The sequence below is a fragment of the Aquila chrysaetos genome, chromosome 2 (genome assembly GCF_900496995.4).
Source record: "Aquila chrysaetos chrysaetos chromosome 2, bAquChr1.4, whole genome shotgun sequence".
In the NCBI taxonomy this organism is placed as follows: domain Eukaryota; kingdom Metazoa; phylum Chordata; class Aves; order Accipitriformes; family Accipitridae; genus Aquila; species Aquila chrysaetos.
Genome location: NC_044005.1, coordinates 76754565 through 76771024, shown reverse-complemented (window position 1 = coordinate 76771024; position 16460 = coordinate 76754565). Strand labels below are relative to the sequence as shown.

Sequence of the window (16460 nt, the reverse complement as noted above, 5' to 3'; positions counted from 1 at the left end):
CTCCAGATTTACTGTTGTAACTGCAAACAGAAGCATGTGACTCTTAAGCTTTTTAGCAGGGCTACTTGTTGGAACGAGCTGTGTGCTGTGTTAAACCCCTTTTCCTTCTTCAAAGAGACGCTCCTAAGCAGACAGCAGTACAGAAGCCAGCATCTGGGCTGGGATGTCCCTGGGGTCATTCGTTGCCTGTGTAGGCTCTGCTCCAGGTGAAATTCCCATGTGCCGCAGCAGCTCTGCTTCGAGCCTTTCGACCCCTGTGGCTGGGATTCCTCCCACCTAACTTTGTGAAATGAACTGATGCAGCTGAATTATGAGCTCTAGATTTCCTCTGTCCACTGGAGAGACAGAGAGACAGATGTGTGCATGGTTATTCTGATCTTACGTGGTCTAAATTTCCTTGCCAGTGATATCTGTCTGTGTCTACTGCCAGCACTGAAGGAGCCTTCAATGTCTATCCTAAATAAGTTAACCATATAAAATGTCTCTTCCTTTATTGCTTAATATTTTGGGAAGAATAATTATTTTACTTTCTCGATGAGTCATGTGAATCATTAAACTGAAATGAGACAAAATCAGTGAGGTTTCTATTGAAGAACAGTACCTCACCTCATGAGATCTTCATTCTGAATTTGACTTTTCTACCCCATAGGACATGAAGCTAAAACTTGTAAAAAGAAGTGCAAGATTTTCTTACTGTCCTGCTCATCTTGCCCACATATAGCTTCTTCAGCTCTTTTATTTTTGGAAAATTCCTTACCAAAAAGTGATGAAGTCAGAAAAAAAATTAGCCCCCAAAATCAAACCCAAGAAATTTCTAAGTAACTGTGAAAAGAAAAGAGAGAGCACAATGTGTGTGTGTCTATGCATGGTGTATGAATACATAGATACTTACATTGTTGAAAACCTGATTACTACAGAAAATTAGATGCAAATACATTGAAAAGATGCTTCTGCTAACACATTTTCAGGTAATTGTTGAAACGACACTTTAAAGCCCTGAAATCCTCTTTCTCTTTTTGAGAATTTACATAAGTTGACAAGTTCAGGAATATGTCGGATCTTTACGTCAAATGTTTTTGGAATAATAGTATCTTCAAGAATATTTTGGATAATTAACAGAGTCTCACTATTTTGTTTTTAGCTGCCTTTGAACAGTGCTTCTGGGAATTATGAATTACTGGTGGAAGGCCATGCTGATGGCCGGCGCATCTTCTCTAACCGTACCAGCTTGATGTACGTGTCAAAGAGCATCTCTGTATTCATCCAGACTGATAAATCTATGTATAAACCGGGACAAGACGTGATGTTTCGGATTGTCACTGTCTATCCTGATCTCAAACCTTACAAAGCGTCTCTGAATATATATATCCGAGTAAGTATCCACAGGAACCTAGTTATACATTGGAATTTGTCATACATTTCAACTTTATGTGACAAATAAAGATCATACATATTGCTACCTAAATCTTGTTAGCAAGACCACTTGCATTTAACATGCATTTAACATTTCTCCTAGGACCCTCGGAAGAAATTGATTCAGCAGTGGTTGATGGAGGAGGGTGATTTGGGCGTAGTTTCCAAAAAATTTCAGTTATCAATGAACCCTCCACTAGGAGACTGGTCCATAGAAGTGGAAGTGAACGTGAGTATTAACATTGCCAAATCACAGAGAGATTAATTTCTCCAGATGTGAATAAAATTGTGTTTACTTTGGTGAAGCAAAAGCAGAAATAGCATGGACCATGAGATGAGGAAATCCTTCCCTCGTGGCAAACCCAAGATATTATGGAAACCTCACAAGATTTTCAGTAGTATATGGTTTTGTAAGGAAAGATATAAAAAAGAAGCATACGTATTTTATCCTAAGGTCTGTGTTTTGATTCTGAAATACAAATGTTATTTAAAAAGTGAGGATTTTTAATATTAATATAAAAGAAAGATGTTAATGGAGTACTAATTTTTTTTTTAAGTAAGTCAAACGCCCTTATGTTTATTTTGTAAGCTAATATACAGAAATTCATTCTGTCCTGCTGTACAGCCAGTCACTGTCTCAAGGGGTGTGGAATCAAAGACTATTTACAAATCTCTGCCTAGTTTTAGGGGTGTTTCAGCAATTCACAATGACTGAGGAGTTACTGAGGAAGAAATAACTATGCGAAATAGAAAGGATGAATAGTAAAGCAAAACTATGGCATAACAAAACTGGTATGATCTAGTTTGCACGTTGCTGTTGGTAATAGTTCTATCAGTCCAATCATTTAAGCTGTACACTCCTCATACGCTCTGGAATATGTTGCAAAAATAGCTGGAGGTTTAGCTGTTCAAAACTGTGTGTCAGATTTATTCAGCCTGCTTTAAGTGCCTGTAATTTGGGAACTGCATTTCCGACTTGGCTTGCAGTGGCTGTTCGGAGATATTTAGCAAGTACAAACAGGACTGCTTAACGTTTGCTAATGAGGGAGATGATGGGGTAGAAAGCAGAAAAACTCACGTGATCTTGTATTACTTGAGAGTAGTATTTACCAGTACCAGTTGTATGTTTGATAGATTCTACAGGCTGAGGTAGGTGAGGGTGGTGCTCAAGTGAGTGTCAGGACTGGATTTTTCAAACACATTTTCATGTGGGTGTGGAGTCGTTACTATTGTCTTTGATGGGAAAAATGTTTTAAGTTGTTCCTGCCCTTGTTCCTGTGCTTGGCTGCTCCTTCCCATCCCTGCGCTGCTGTTCAAGAGCTTCCAGTCACACTGAGGCAGCTGTAGTAAGGCTGAGATCTAAAGCATGCCAGGGAAGTAAGTGACCCAGATTGAAAAGCATCTCTGTGTTTTTGTTTGCCTAACTCAGACCAGTTCGCTGATCTGGTTGACAGCACAGCCCCACTCACAGCTGCATAGGTACTTTTCAGGAGGTGGGGGAGTGTGGCTCAGACATGGGAAGAAAGGCTGGTGACAGTGGTGGGCTCCGCCACGGCTCCCTTGCCAGGCAAAAAAGTGTGTGAATTTTTGCTTGGGCTTTCTGTGAAGTCTCAAGTAATCCTGAAGTCAGGAGGGCACTGCTGAAGGAACCGCAGGAGCTGTTTTCAGGATCTGAATATGAGAGCCACTCCTTCCTGAAACAAAACCAAAATGAAGAGGAAAAAAAGAAAATTGTAAAATTGAAAGAAAAATGCCTTATAGATTCATCTGGGCTAATGAAACAGCTGGGAGAAAACAGACAAGTGAAGTGAAATCTTCTTAGACTGTAGTTGCCAGTATTCTAAGTTGTAGCCATTCAGTACTACTACAGAAGGTTAATGAGCCTGGAAAACATATGGCAGGGTGGGAATGTCTCACAAGTCCTGAGTAACAAGGAGAAAGTAAATAGGGAACATTTTGTTCACTGTCTCTTCCAATACATAGCTAGAGGGCACCAGGTGAAGGAGGTAAAGAGCAATTTCAAAATAATTAAAACAGCATAACTGAACTATAGAGCACAGCACCAGTGGTGGTGTGAATACTGAAAAGTCAGGTGGGATCAAAATATGTCTGGACAAATTCACAGAAGTACACTCCATTAAGAACTGTTAACTAGGAGGCACTGAGGCTTGAGCTGACACAGTGTCACTGCTGGCTACCCTGGTTGATGCAGTTCTCTTAAGTGTTGAATCTTGGCTGCTGCCAAAGACTGGACATTGGCCTTCATGTTAGATCTACTGGGGTACAACCTTTCCTAGGTTGTCTTTATCATGTTTTCATCTCATTTTTCATACTATTAAATTTTTAAAACTTAGGGGTTTAGCACAGAGTGTTTGGGGTTCTTAATAGAGCTCTAAATGCTTCAGCAGCATGAAGAATACCCAGGGGCAGGGATAATGCCCATCACTCTAGGATATCTTTCTCTGTTCACCATTGTTACAGGAGACAATTCAAGGTGGAAAGTACTGCAAAATGCTTATGGTACATTTAACAAAGTGCTCTTTTGGGAAAAGATAAACTTGGGCAGAACAGAAGTGGGATTCTTTTTTTCATTGACAGAGGAAATGGTTAATATTTAAGAAACACTGCATTTAATAAGTGGAAACAAGAGGAACTAGGAGATAGGTATCAATATAAATGAAAGTCTGAACTCTTGCATATTTGTAGGAAATGTAAAGATACCAAGAAAAACTTGATGGTTAATAAAAGTATGAAAGAGTTTTTGAAGTTTGCTAGAAACAAAAGAAATTCCAGTGGTGGCAGAGCCCAGTAACATGAGCAAACAGTAATTATGTGGCAGAGATGGAAACATTTAATAGGGATGATGGTTCTGAGTGGTTAAGTGAATCTCAGTGTAGGGAGATTTGAAAAGATCATCAGAAGATGAATGTCCTTAACAGAAAAGAGTTAAGTGAGGTAACATGGGAAACTATGGACCTGTCATCTGGCATGAGAAAAACAATGACAAAGGTGATTTGGGATTCCACCGTCACAAAATGAAATTCTTTAAGGCTATTATGGATTTGGTTACTGAGGTAGATTTACTGATGTAACAGATTTTTGTAAAGGCTTTTCATTGTACAAAATCCTAATGAAAACCAGCAATGTATGTAAAGTCTGTCAAAGAAGGATGGATTGATTTTTGGGCAATCGACACTCACCCAGGGTGTTTCTAATATAAATTGATGACAGAGTTTGCAGAGGGAGCCAGGGAAGGAAGCTCCACGGTGGGAGACTGCAGAAGTCCCATCTGTTGACTGTATATCAAGGTATCAAATGAATCAATGCATTTATTGATTACAGTCTGTGAGTGGTGTTACAGGTTTTACAAGGCTTTTTAGTCTAGTGGAGAAAGGCATAGTATGAACCAACTAATAGAAATTGAAGCCAGACAAATTCTCTTTGGCATATATGTCTTTGATCAATGAAGCTCTTAATCATTGGAACAAACAAAAAATGGGAGTGAGGGCTTCTCTATTACTTGATGATTTAGCATCAGTAATGGTTGCCTTTTTGGAAGATGCATTATAATAATAGAGAGTCCTGGAGTAGCTGACTACTATGGTAACCAAACCTGGGATAAAATGAGGTCAGGCTAAATGGTTCCTTCTGACATTAAACTCTTTGAATTGAAAATTAAAATAGAGGAGAAAAAAACCAGTATGTTACATAAAAAAAAAAGTTGTAGGTTTTGGGGTCCAGAAAAACCTGGCTATTCTTACAATGTTTATCCTGTGGAAGTAAAACAGCAACCCTCAGCCCCACACATAGAAACTTATGTTGTTTACTTTCAGACTCCTTTTCGTCTGTTGTTCACACCTGCTCTGCTTTAGTTTTCAAGTTCTGTGTTAAAAGAATGTAATGACAAAGCAATATGCATTATTTCTGTAGCACGTGCCTATGCAGCATCTTACATTGGATAAGGCTATCATATGCAGAGTATATTAAATAACTGTTGCAATATTCACATTATTACACTAGGTCTGTCTCATGGGTTGTTTCACAGACTGTTATTTTTCTGATAGCATGTCATACCACTGGATTAATGAAATCTGCAAGAAGCCTTGCAGAATAAAGGAAAAGAGCTTTTCTGTTGGGAAGCTCTTTTTGATTCTTTTGGTTACAAGTGAGTTTATGCCCTGAAATACAAGGTCATGTGGGATGGGATTCAGTTTGAGATTTAAGACATGTGGATGTCTCTATGCAGGTGATGTGGTAGGGATTTAGTTGGTGTTTAGTGAAAGCTAGTGAGTGACCCGGATCACTCTGAGTGATATTCCTAGCTATTGCCTGGATATTCCTCGCTGTTCTGCAGCTGTTCTGCTGTCCAAGGAAGGTACAGTTCTTTTCTGTGTCATATAGAAAGTTGCATAGATTCACCAATCCCTTCCTGAAAACAGAGGTCACTGAGAATTTGGATTTAGTACTAAGGAATAATTAGTATATGTCTGGCATTTTTAACAGATCTACCTGCCTATCCTTAACTAGTACTGCTAGCCCTGGGTGCGCATGGCATCCAGCGCAGCTTATGGATCTACTCAGGGCTTTAGGAACACCTTCAGATGGCAAACCCAGGCTGATCTCCGCATGACTTAGCTATCCTGATGCCATGACCTGAGCTTTCTAGTTAAATAGTCAGCAGTCCAGCATTTATCTCAGGTTTCCCTCTTGTCTTTAAAGAGTGTTGTTAAGTCACTAAATAACATTTACCTTCTAGTGGTTACAGATCAGTTCCCAAGTGTACTGAGTTGGATTCCTGGAAGTACTGCTTCTGAATCCTGTTTCAAATCAGGTTCTGGCTGCTTGCTGCTGTTAAATGTCCTGTAGTACTTTTTAATAAGAGTTCAGGTGTTAGCACAGCTGTTCCGAGAAAACACAAGACACAGTAATTACAGTCTGGTTCCGAAGTCTTCACCTTGTATTTTAGTTGGATATCTTATATTTCCTGTTGTGGAGCCTGTTGCTGAAAGGCTTTTAGTTGCTGAGTTTTAGTAGTAGGTATCTCCAACCAGAATTTGTTCCTAGTTACAAGGCATTTTGTAATCTAATTTTATGGAAGTTGTTATTTGGAAATTTATGATCAAATATTGAAGAGTAGTAATGTTTCAGGTGCAACAAGGGCTTTCTAAAATATTTTTGAAGAGTATTATATATTTTTAAAAGCTTCAGGTAGAAAGCAACTTTCAAAATCAGGTGGGTTTTATTATATACTTTACACTTTGAATTTTTTAACTTTTGAGGTTTTATGTATGTTACAGTGTATCCACAGTGATGTTTTACTGCTAGGTCAGCTACAGATTTCACATTTGATCCATTGAGTTTAAGGTTATATATACCATTACTTAAAAAAAGTGTCACCTTCCTTCAAAATCAGACTGTACATAAAACCTTTGGAACTGGCTGTGTATTCAGTAGTTTGCAAATGAGCACTGATATTTAATCAGGATCTGACATTGGTGGGACTCTTAGTTTCTGGAGACCGTGCTGGTGGATTCGAACAGAAGTTTGGGAATTCATACAGTATTTTATTTCGGGGTTTATTGCCTGCATGTGAAAATAAAGCACGAAAGTGATCACAAAATGCTTCTGTTAATTCTGTCTAGATAAAAATCTATTTTATTTAGCTGCAAAGCAGAGGCAGAGGAATGTTTCTGACGGGGGCTGTGCGATGGCGATGCAGCCACGGGAATACAGCCGGTGCCAGCACTGTGCTTTTTCAGGGCAAAGCCCTGAGACCACACCCAGAGTCTTTCCCGATGCTATAACTTGTGACGCACGTAAATGTCAGAAACAAGTAAGAAAATGGACCTAGACCAGATTCGTTTTAGGGACTTTCAATTGCCAAAGAAGAAGAAAAAATTTGGGGAGAACAATTCCTGTGATCTCACTGGTTGGATTAGACCCAAATGACTTCAAATACTACTGGTTCACCACAGCGGAGCAAAATCTGGACCGTAGTTGTTAGCGATTGTTAGATGGAAAGATCCACAGCATCTAAGGCTCAAGTGCAGAAAGTCTCCATCATCCTCAGGATCTCAGAATACTTATATGGATCTCTTTTTGGCACTGTTTTCTTAATACTCTGGGCAATGTGCACAGAATGTAATAGATGTTTTGCAGTTTAAGAAATGCTGATTTAGAGCAAAATGCTAATAGCCTGGAAGGGTGAGTGTGTTTGAGAAGCAGGAGAAGGCATGGAAGACTAAAACTGTACTAGAATAAAGCACCTCTGGAAACAAGTGGAATAAGTGTGGTGGTGTTTTCCTATTGTAAAAAAAAAAAAAATCTCTCTTGGGTTGTATATATAACTAACTGCTTGTCTTAAAAGCCACCACTCCTGGAAACTGGTTTAACAACTTCCACTCCAAAATATTTGAACAATATTTGCCAGAGACACAGCCCTGCCCTGAGGAACTAAACTGATACGGAGTGGTTGAAGTGCTGTTACTTGTCCTATTCCAAACCAGTTTGGCTGAAAAGTCTGTGTTAGTGGGAAATGTGGCTTGGTGTTCAAATCATCAAGATGACCTAGTAGGGTATTTTCCTTTCCCTGCACTGTGAAGCACGGCTTGCTTTCTGTCATAAAGGTTGTCATTTTAGAGAAGGTGCAGCCAAGAGCGCTAGTCTCACTTTAATCTCTGTTTTCTACTGCTTAAAGTTCTCTTAGCTTTTACTTTTTTTTTTTTTTTTTGACTTTTAAGGTAATGTGAAACAAAATCTCATTTTCAAGGGAGATGCTTTTTCATCCTGCCAGCTGGGGTAACGTTCTGTTAATGGTTTGGTTAACGGCAAGGGTGGCATATATATGCTTGACATTGGAAATAAAAGATGTACAGAGAAGCAGACATGAGATAAATGCACTACAGGTCATTTTCCTAAGATTACCTGATAGTAATCAGATTGTGGACTGCATATCAGTGCTGTAGCATTTTGTGTTGTAGGGATTATGATTTGCACAAATGTTGTGAAAATAGCAGATTTGGCATATATCTTTTCAAGCCTAGGAATATAAATACGACAGTTATTTTGGTGATCGGTGACTTAATAATGAAATCAGTAGCAATCTGATTTTTATTTTGATAGAAGTCTTTTGCTAGGAAAAGTGTAAATATAGAGGTACAGGGGTCTTAGTGTGGTCTGAGATGCTTAATTTGCAAAGCCATTGATCAGGTAAGAGAGATCAGTTATAATTGTTTCCAGCTTAGATCCTGGTCCTGGGGTATTTCCCACAGGAGTTCTAAGTTTATCCTCTCTTGCCACAGAGACTCATTCCCATCTGACATATCTTGATGCTACCTGACAATTGGTTATCCGTATTCTGTCTCCTTTGCCCCACATTTCAAACCGTGTTCACTGAGATACTCCAGGACGCATGGTAACTTGTAGTAGTGTCACTGTTCTCAGAAATAATCAAAGTAATCAGATTTCTGAGCTCCACATCAACATAACCTCATCGTGCAATTGAGCAGCAGCTGACGATATTAACCTTTCAAAATAGCCACCTCCTAGTGACAGACTGTTGTCTCTCTTGATCTTTCCCCTCTTTCCCAGAAGACTCTTACGCGAAGAGGCAAAATAGGCTTTCAAAAGGAGCCTCTCCCTTTCTGTCCTTTGGGAAGTGGAGACTTCTTCGGTTTCTCAGCCCATTTTTCCAGCCTGGCTGAGCTCAGATTTTCCTCTTGGAAAATCGTTGCTCCAGTGTAATCGCTGTGTCAAGCAGATCAGCTGAGATTCAGAGCTCCAGTTCTAGGTGCTGCTGGTAAATCATGTCATGCCATTTCCCTGCTGATGGCAGCTTTTGGTATGATGCTGTAAAAAAATTATTGAAGGAGGGTTATATGTCTGCAGACAAATGACGTACATGCTTGGTCAGAATCATAAAATCATAGAATCATTTAGGTTGGAAAAGACCTTTAAGATCATCAAGTCCAACTGTTAACTTAGCACTGCCAAGTTCACCACTAAACCGTGTCCCTAATTGCCACATCTACATGTCTTTTAAATACCTCCAGGGATGGTGACTCCACCACTTCCCTGGGCAGCCTGTTCCAATGTTTGATAACCCTTTCGGTGAAGAAATTTTTCCTAATATTCAATTTAAACGTCCCCTGGTGCAACTTGAATTACTCGTACTTTAGCAAGGAAGAACAACTGAGTAAGACAACAAAATGTGGCTGACTACTGTGACTTTTTGGCCTGCTGTCATTGTACCAAAGAATAAAAATAGCTGCTGAATTTTTAATGTTCAGAGAGTGAAAAAAAACCTTTAAGATTAATTTCCCAACTATGTGCCACATATGGCCTGATGTACCACATCTCAAAGATGTGCCAGAATATGCTTTCAGATACCCTCCTGATAAAATCAGGAAATAAGTGAAAAAATTAGAAAAATAGGAAAATAGAAGAGAACACAAGTAACAATATATTGTATGGTTGTTTATTTCTTCCAATGATTTTTAACTAACAAATAAACAAGACAGGAAGATATAACCCAAGAGTGTCTCTGCTGAAGTAAGTATGCACTGTAGACTGTAAGAAAATTTTAGCTGCCTTTTTGAATAAATGAAGAACCTTGTGATTATACATGCTTTTGAAATGGTCTTGTCCTCTAGAATACTGTAGGAGCTTCTCTTTTGTGTAGAAATACTTGAGTTAATTTTAAATGAGCTAGTAAAGGTACTGCTGGTAGGTCAGTCATGGTTCATCATGATGACTGTGAGTACTTATGCTAGGTAGTTTTATGCTAGCTAGCTTGGATATTTGTTTCTTTATACAAAAAGCAGGCATACGTAGATGTCTGCAGATCTGAAGCTCCCCAAGCCCTTCATTATATGTGAAGAGCCTTACAGTGTGCCACATGTGAGCTTCTGTGTCCTTCTGTGGTACAAATATATACTACTGGTTCCTACAGGAGATCCGTAACAGGAGCTGATAATGGTTGAGCCATGATTTAAAATCACATCATGTCAGAAATTGTAATTTAACTTGAATATGGGTGGGATTTGGCCTAGAGGGTATGTTAAACTTGGTAATTTAACCACAATTGTATGTATTTTCTCATATGATTTTTTTTCATTAGGGTCAAGTTCATTATCAAAGATTTAAAGTGATGGAATATGGTAAGTGTTACTTAAGGGCATTTAGTAGCGACCAAAATTGGTAGTTGATTCTCCATTAGTTTAGACTAGCTTCCCTTGGCTAGCACGAACCTTTTGAATACTCCTGGAAAGTCTAATTTCCAAATCTCTTGCTTCTCTGAGACTGATCCTGTGTCCTGAGAGGAACATTGTCCTATCAGCTGCCCTGTTTATCTTTGGTAGTTTTAATGACCTACTACTGTAGTGTCTGGATGTCATGCAATCTTTAAAGTACTTATATTAAGTCTATGAGATGCAGTTATTGTCCCTGTTTTTCCAGGATCATGCAGGCAATGTGTTCTTCCCAAAATATCTGTATAAATGTCTGATCGTGAAGCTTGCTGATGATTTTGTAAATGCCGAATAAGCTAAACGTTTTCTATTTCAGTCTTCCAAGCTTGTGTGCAGACTGCTCTTATGATGCTTGTTATCCTTTCAACAAAACGTCTTAGTCTGGGGCATGAATAAGGTTGGGTTAAAAATATATCTTTCTTCATATTCCTTAGGAAACTGTAGTAGTCTATCATATTACATGTTCTACCCTTATTACTTAAAAAAAGAAAAAGATGTTATTTCTTGTGTGAATTTAATGCTTTCTGTAATTTTTTATTTTTTTTTTTTAGTTTTACCAAAATTTGATGTTATGATAACAACACCATTATACTACTCTTTGAGAGAGGAAGATGTAACTGGTGTTGTCACTGCAAAGTAAGTAAATTATTGATACCATTGTCACCCTCACTCTTAAGAAAATGATTGTGGGTCTCTAAGTGTCAAAGTGAAAACTTATATTTAGAATGCTAAAAAAGTGCCTTCTAGTCAAAATTAGTTGGCTAGCATCCATTTCTACTTACTGGATTTTTTTGTAATAATGCTAGATAGATATTCAGACTTCTAGTTAGTTTTTTTGGTCTGGTAAATGTATTTCTAGACTATAACCAAGACATTTTTACCTACCTTATTCAGAAAATTTCTTGAGTCTTTTGCTTATAATGTATATTTTGAGGCATTTTTTTGTTCTTATGGCTCTTTTACGGTGCTCTCCAACTTATCATGTCAAGGTCTATAGGTAGAGTAACTATATTTTATTAGACTACTTGGAAAATTTTGCAAACTTCTGTGCACATCCTTCTTGATCCAATTTATCCACATTGTGGATTTGAGGTATATACTTCTCTGCCTATCAAAATACCTATACCTGTAAAAGGGTGAAGAATTAAAAACCCTTGAGACCTTCAGAAGAGACTTCACTGTAGACCTGTAGACTATTGTATAAATAATATTTTATTTTGCAGCTAAACAAATACCTAGACAAAAAATTTAGGATGCATTAATCTCAAATAGAAGTTAATTTTATTTTGGGAAGATGAGAGCCAGATAGAGGTACCTGATAGGTCCATTCAAGACGACCTGAAATAAAAGGTCTTTCATGGGTTATTTAATGCATAAAATACATAGCTTCTAAAGAAGCACTCAATTTATAAGTAAAATGCAGAAATGATTGTTTAACAAGCTATTTAAATTAAATGTTTGGACTTTTGAGAAAAGGCTTCCTTTCCTAGAGCCAATGCAACCTGATATTATAAACCATCTAGGTTTCTCATAAGGGGCAATTTTTTTAAAAAAGTTTTCCTCAATTTTTTTCCCCAATCTGCTTTGCTTTTGGAATCCATTATATGCCAATGTGAATTTGGTTTCCTAAGTTGTTTTGGTCTTCCACAGGGTACTTGGCTCCTTTATTAGGTATACTCATAAGGTATTTGAAAGTGTACCTGTCTGCTGCAATAAATCCAGACTTGGATGCCAGTGGATTGTGTGAGATTGAATCCCAGCAGTGCCAAAGTTTTACTGATACGTCATCATTATTTATAGGGAATGACTTCATTCCTGATGACTGTTTTTATAGGCATAATGCCTCTGTATACAAAGAGTTTATATGTCCCTTATGCTTGTAGATGTCATAAAACCCTTTCCCTTTCTCATCTCTGGAATATTATTAGATTAAGTTAAATACAGGGATGCTACCCAATAGCAGTATCATTTCAACGTTAATGGCAGCTTATTACTGTAATTAGGTCTGCTTGGAAAGACTGAGTTCAGGTGCAAGACAGTGTTGTCAGAGTTCTTCCTGTAACTATGCTATTTGATTATTCTTTCCCTCTGCTTTTCAGCTTTGATATCTCTTAAATGGCTGCCAGTCAAATCCATAATGATGTAAAGTACTTAAAGTTATCACATCTGAATGTATTACTACTGATGGACTAGAATGATTTTGCTCCCCTCCCCGCCTCCTTCTGTCTGAATCTGATAATATCGCGGTTTCTCTTATGTATAACTTTGAAATATTTATACAAAATTTTTATTTTATTACTGCTCACTGACTGCAGGTTGCTAATGGCATTCTAAGAAGTGAATATGTTACAGTTTTCAGATTTGCCACAGCTGCAAATTATGTTTGCCATGTAATAATGCCATGATTTCTTTGGACTGTGATTACTAAATAATTTGAGTACAAATATCTTGTGATCTTTCATTTTGTGTTAGCATTTGGGAAGCAAAACACTTGTACTTTCCACGTCCCATTTTAACTCTACTTCATATTAGTTATGATGCTACATTGGTGTTCTGTTCAATAACTGGCTTCCAGCTTAGCTTAATATAGTTAATTTTCCTACATTGTCCAGCCCAGAACAATAGTAATAGGTTTATAGAGCTCTTGTGCAGGAAAGAGCAGCACTGTGTGTCCTCTCCAGGTTTTGGGCTTCTGACTTTAGTGTCGATAAACTGGTCTCAGTATTGAAAACTCCATGTTTCAAAGTGCAAATGTGTTCTAGCCATGTTTGAGGCTAAAGAAAAATATTTCAGTAGAATCTTTTGCCTTGAGAGCTCTTCAGGAGCCCAAGCCCTGGAGGTGGCACGTTGTTTGACTTTGACTGATGTGTTTCAGGTACACATACGGAAAGCCAGTAAAAGGAACTGTAACGGTCACTTGCCTTTCTGTCTCTTACTGGACAAACAAGAGAAATATAACAACAACAATGGAGGTGAGTCTTCTGTTAGCAGTTTGTAGCGTTGTAGACTTTAAGCCTGTGTCTTCTTTTGTAGGTTAAATATGCCTGGGACCATTCTCAAGTGCTGAGTTCAGCTGGCATGGTCTATGGAGTGACTTGCATGGATAGTATTAACTCTTTGCAATTTCCAGAATAAAGTGTCTACATTCAGACTGCTTGTTGGGAATGATACTTGGCCACTGTGGTCCCTTGAACTGTGCCTGGAAGTTATTTTGGAGTGTGCTAGTTGGCCCAGGTAGAAGAACTTTGCAGGAGCTGCTATAGCAGCATAGGTGGTGGAGGACCCGTGCCCAGGAATGCTCCTTGGCTCCGTGTGTGCCCCTGCACGCTCAGCCCTGTGTTACAAGGCCAGAGGAGACCACTGCAATTGTCTAGGTGGAGCTCTAGCATGGCAGAGACCAAAGCATTTTGCCTACCTATTGCCTAGTAATTACATTGGAGTTACTCTACTAGTTGTAACCTTGAGCATGAAATTTAAAAAGGCATGCAGTTTTGATCTGAAGACTTAGGAGTGGTTATAGATTAAGGGTATCCCTTTGCAAAATCAGGCATTTTACTTTTGAGCTGTGGGCTGTGTTTAAAACCGGTTCGATTTCTGCTACATGGTGTGCCTGTCATTTTCTGTTGGCTGACTTCAGCAGTTGGCTCACTTCAGTGCCTTCAGCAGCACTTGGCCTACAGAAACTCTGAACTCAGGTACGTTGGATTGGCTATACCCGCCTCCTCAGGCAGGGACCTGTTCATTGTATTTTTCTGTAAAGCATAGGCGCCACTGTTCTGGCCACATAGAAGTGGATAATTCTAGATATTGGAAAAAAAAACCCCTTTCTCCACAAGGCATTGTTGACTCTAAAGAGTAATGAACTTCTATGGGATTTAATAAAATGGTTACTGAAAGCAAAAAGTAAAGGTCAGTGTTCATAATTTTCTGGTGTTGACACTCCAGAACTTCTATGTGGGGAAAGATACAGGACTTAACCAGAAATAAGCTGTTGTAGATGGAAAGGTGTCCTTGGCTTTGTTGGCTCAACAATTTATTTTTTTCTACATTGCAGATAAATGGATCTGTGAATGTAACCTGTAACAAGCTTATGTTACAAAACTTGAACGCTGGTCAGTCATGGCACCAAGGTGACAGTGATTACACAGAGCCAATAGAAATTATCGCGGTGGTCACCGAGTCGCTCACAGGTATGTGTCTGTGTGATGTCTTCTGAGAGAAATCCAAAGAGCAGGTGGTGCTGGAAGAGCTTACCACTATGTGGGAGGGCTTGGAGCGCTAGAAAAGTGTCATGTGTATCTACATGCAAATATATTATATGAAAAATATATTATCTGAACTGTTCCTTGCCTAGATATTAAATAGTTTAACCAGCTGTTAACTCAGTTGAATACAGTTCTATGCTAAATGAATTATTAAATAACCAAGAAATATGTTTAGGTGGGGGCTTAAAATCAATGACTGATCACTTTTGATGAAAAAAGCAGGCATAAAGAATTGCTAGGATTAGCCCGAGTCTTACAAACTTAAGTTTAATCATAACCTTACCTTACTTGTTTGTTTGTAAACACCTCAGTAGAAAGAATTCTCTGGCCCAATTTTGTCTACTGTCCACCCTCTTCTAGATGGACTGATTTGCAAACTTAGCCTTTTTGTGAGTTCATGTTCCACTGTACCTTGCATATTAGAAAAATATAATTTGGTACAAAATTTCTGCCTGTCCCAGAAACTAGGTTCCATTACAGACTTTCTGTAGAAAGCCTGTCAAGGTGAAGTTGGCTGATTTGGGATTCCTAAGTTCCTTCCTTGTGTCATTCTGACTTAGTCTGTGTAGAGTAGAGCACTACGTGGTATGGCTTATTCAGCGTTGTGACAGACAGTACCAGTACGTATACCACCTTTGTACCGATTCTTAGCTGGAAGGCTGAAGAGCGATAGGAGTGGAAATGGTGAAAACTATGATTGAATTTTTTAAAAATCATGAACAGTAAATAGTATTGCTGCTAAAGGATTATGTATGCCAAAAGCATGTTGTCTAAACACGTACAATTCTTCAACAGGAATCTCCCAAAATTCAAGCACCATCATATTTCCAAAGCAAAGTGACTATTTTATTGAATTTGTGGACTACTCTAGAGTTATAAAACCTTCTTTGAACTTCATAGCTACTGTAAGTTCATTTGTTTTATTATGATCTATGCATAAACAAATGTGACGACTTCTGTATTTTTGCTTAGATGCCAAAGTTTGCCTCGGATTTTTAAGTATAATTTACAGATTTGTTTTCAAATTACCTCTTTTTCATGATACATATTGGCAAATACTAAACTTAGAGGCATTTGCTCTAGAAAAGGATAAAGTGACAGGGAATACTGTAGTGTTGGCAGGATATATTTGAGTATAGTTTGTCAGCATTCTTGCGGAAGAGAAATCTTTTCAGTTTCTAGTTGATTGTTTTCCATTAGTTGACTGTGCTTTAAAACAATAGAGGAGTTATTGAGTCCCAACCCTCCTAATAATATTTGTATATGGAAGTGTGTGTATACATATATATACACACAAATATATACTTTATATAATGCATATATATATAATTAAGCAACTGTTACAAAATTCAGTAAAACTCATCAAACCACATTGCTCTCAAGTGAGTGTCTTTTCTGCCTTCTGTCCTGTCTTTCTCATACCAGTTGCAGTCTTCTCACAGAAGTATTTCACGTTCTTCATGCTGTCCATAGTCTGCGTTCAGTATTTCTACATTTAGCAGAGGTTGCATATTGCATTACTGCATTTTGCTTG

General features: G+C 38.3%; 1 protein-coding gene across 3 annotated transcripts in view; it reads left to right on the top strand.

Moving 5' to 3' along the window:
• CD109 (CD109 molecule) overlaps positions 1 to 16460 on the top strand; it is an 84258-nt gene that overhangs the window by 21108 nt on the left and 46690 nt on the right. For all 3 annotated transcript variants that reach the window (XM_030003996.1, XM_030004003.1, XM_030004011.1), the window contains 7 exons: positions 1142 to 1372; positions 1517 to 1642; positions 10532 to 10571; positions 11213 to 11297; positions 13537 to 13633; positions 14716 to 14851; positions 15722 to 15831. In XM_030003996.1, the coding sequence (XP_029859856.1) occupies positions 1142 to 1372; positions 1517 to 1642; positions 10532 to 10571; positions 11213 to 11297; positions 13537 to 13633; positions 14716 to 14851; positions 15722 to 15831 (825 nt within the window). The remainder of the gene's footprint in view (positions 1 to 1141; positions 1373 to 1516; positions 1643 to 10531; positions 10572 to 11212; positions 11298 to 13536; positions 13634 to 14715; positions 14852 to 15721; positions 15832 to 16460) is intronic.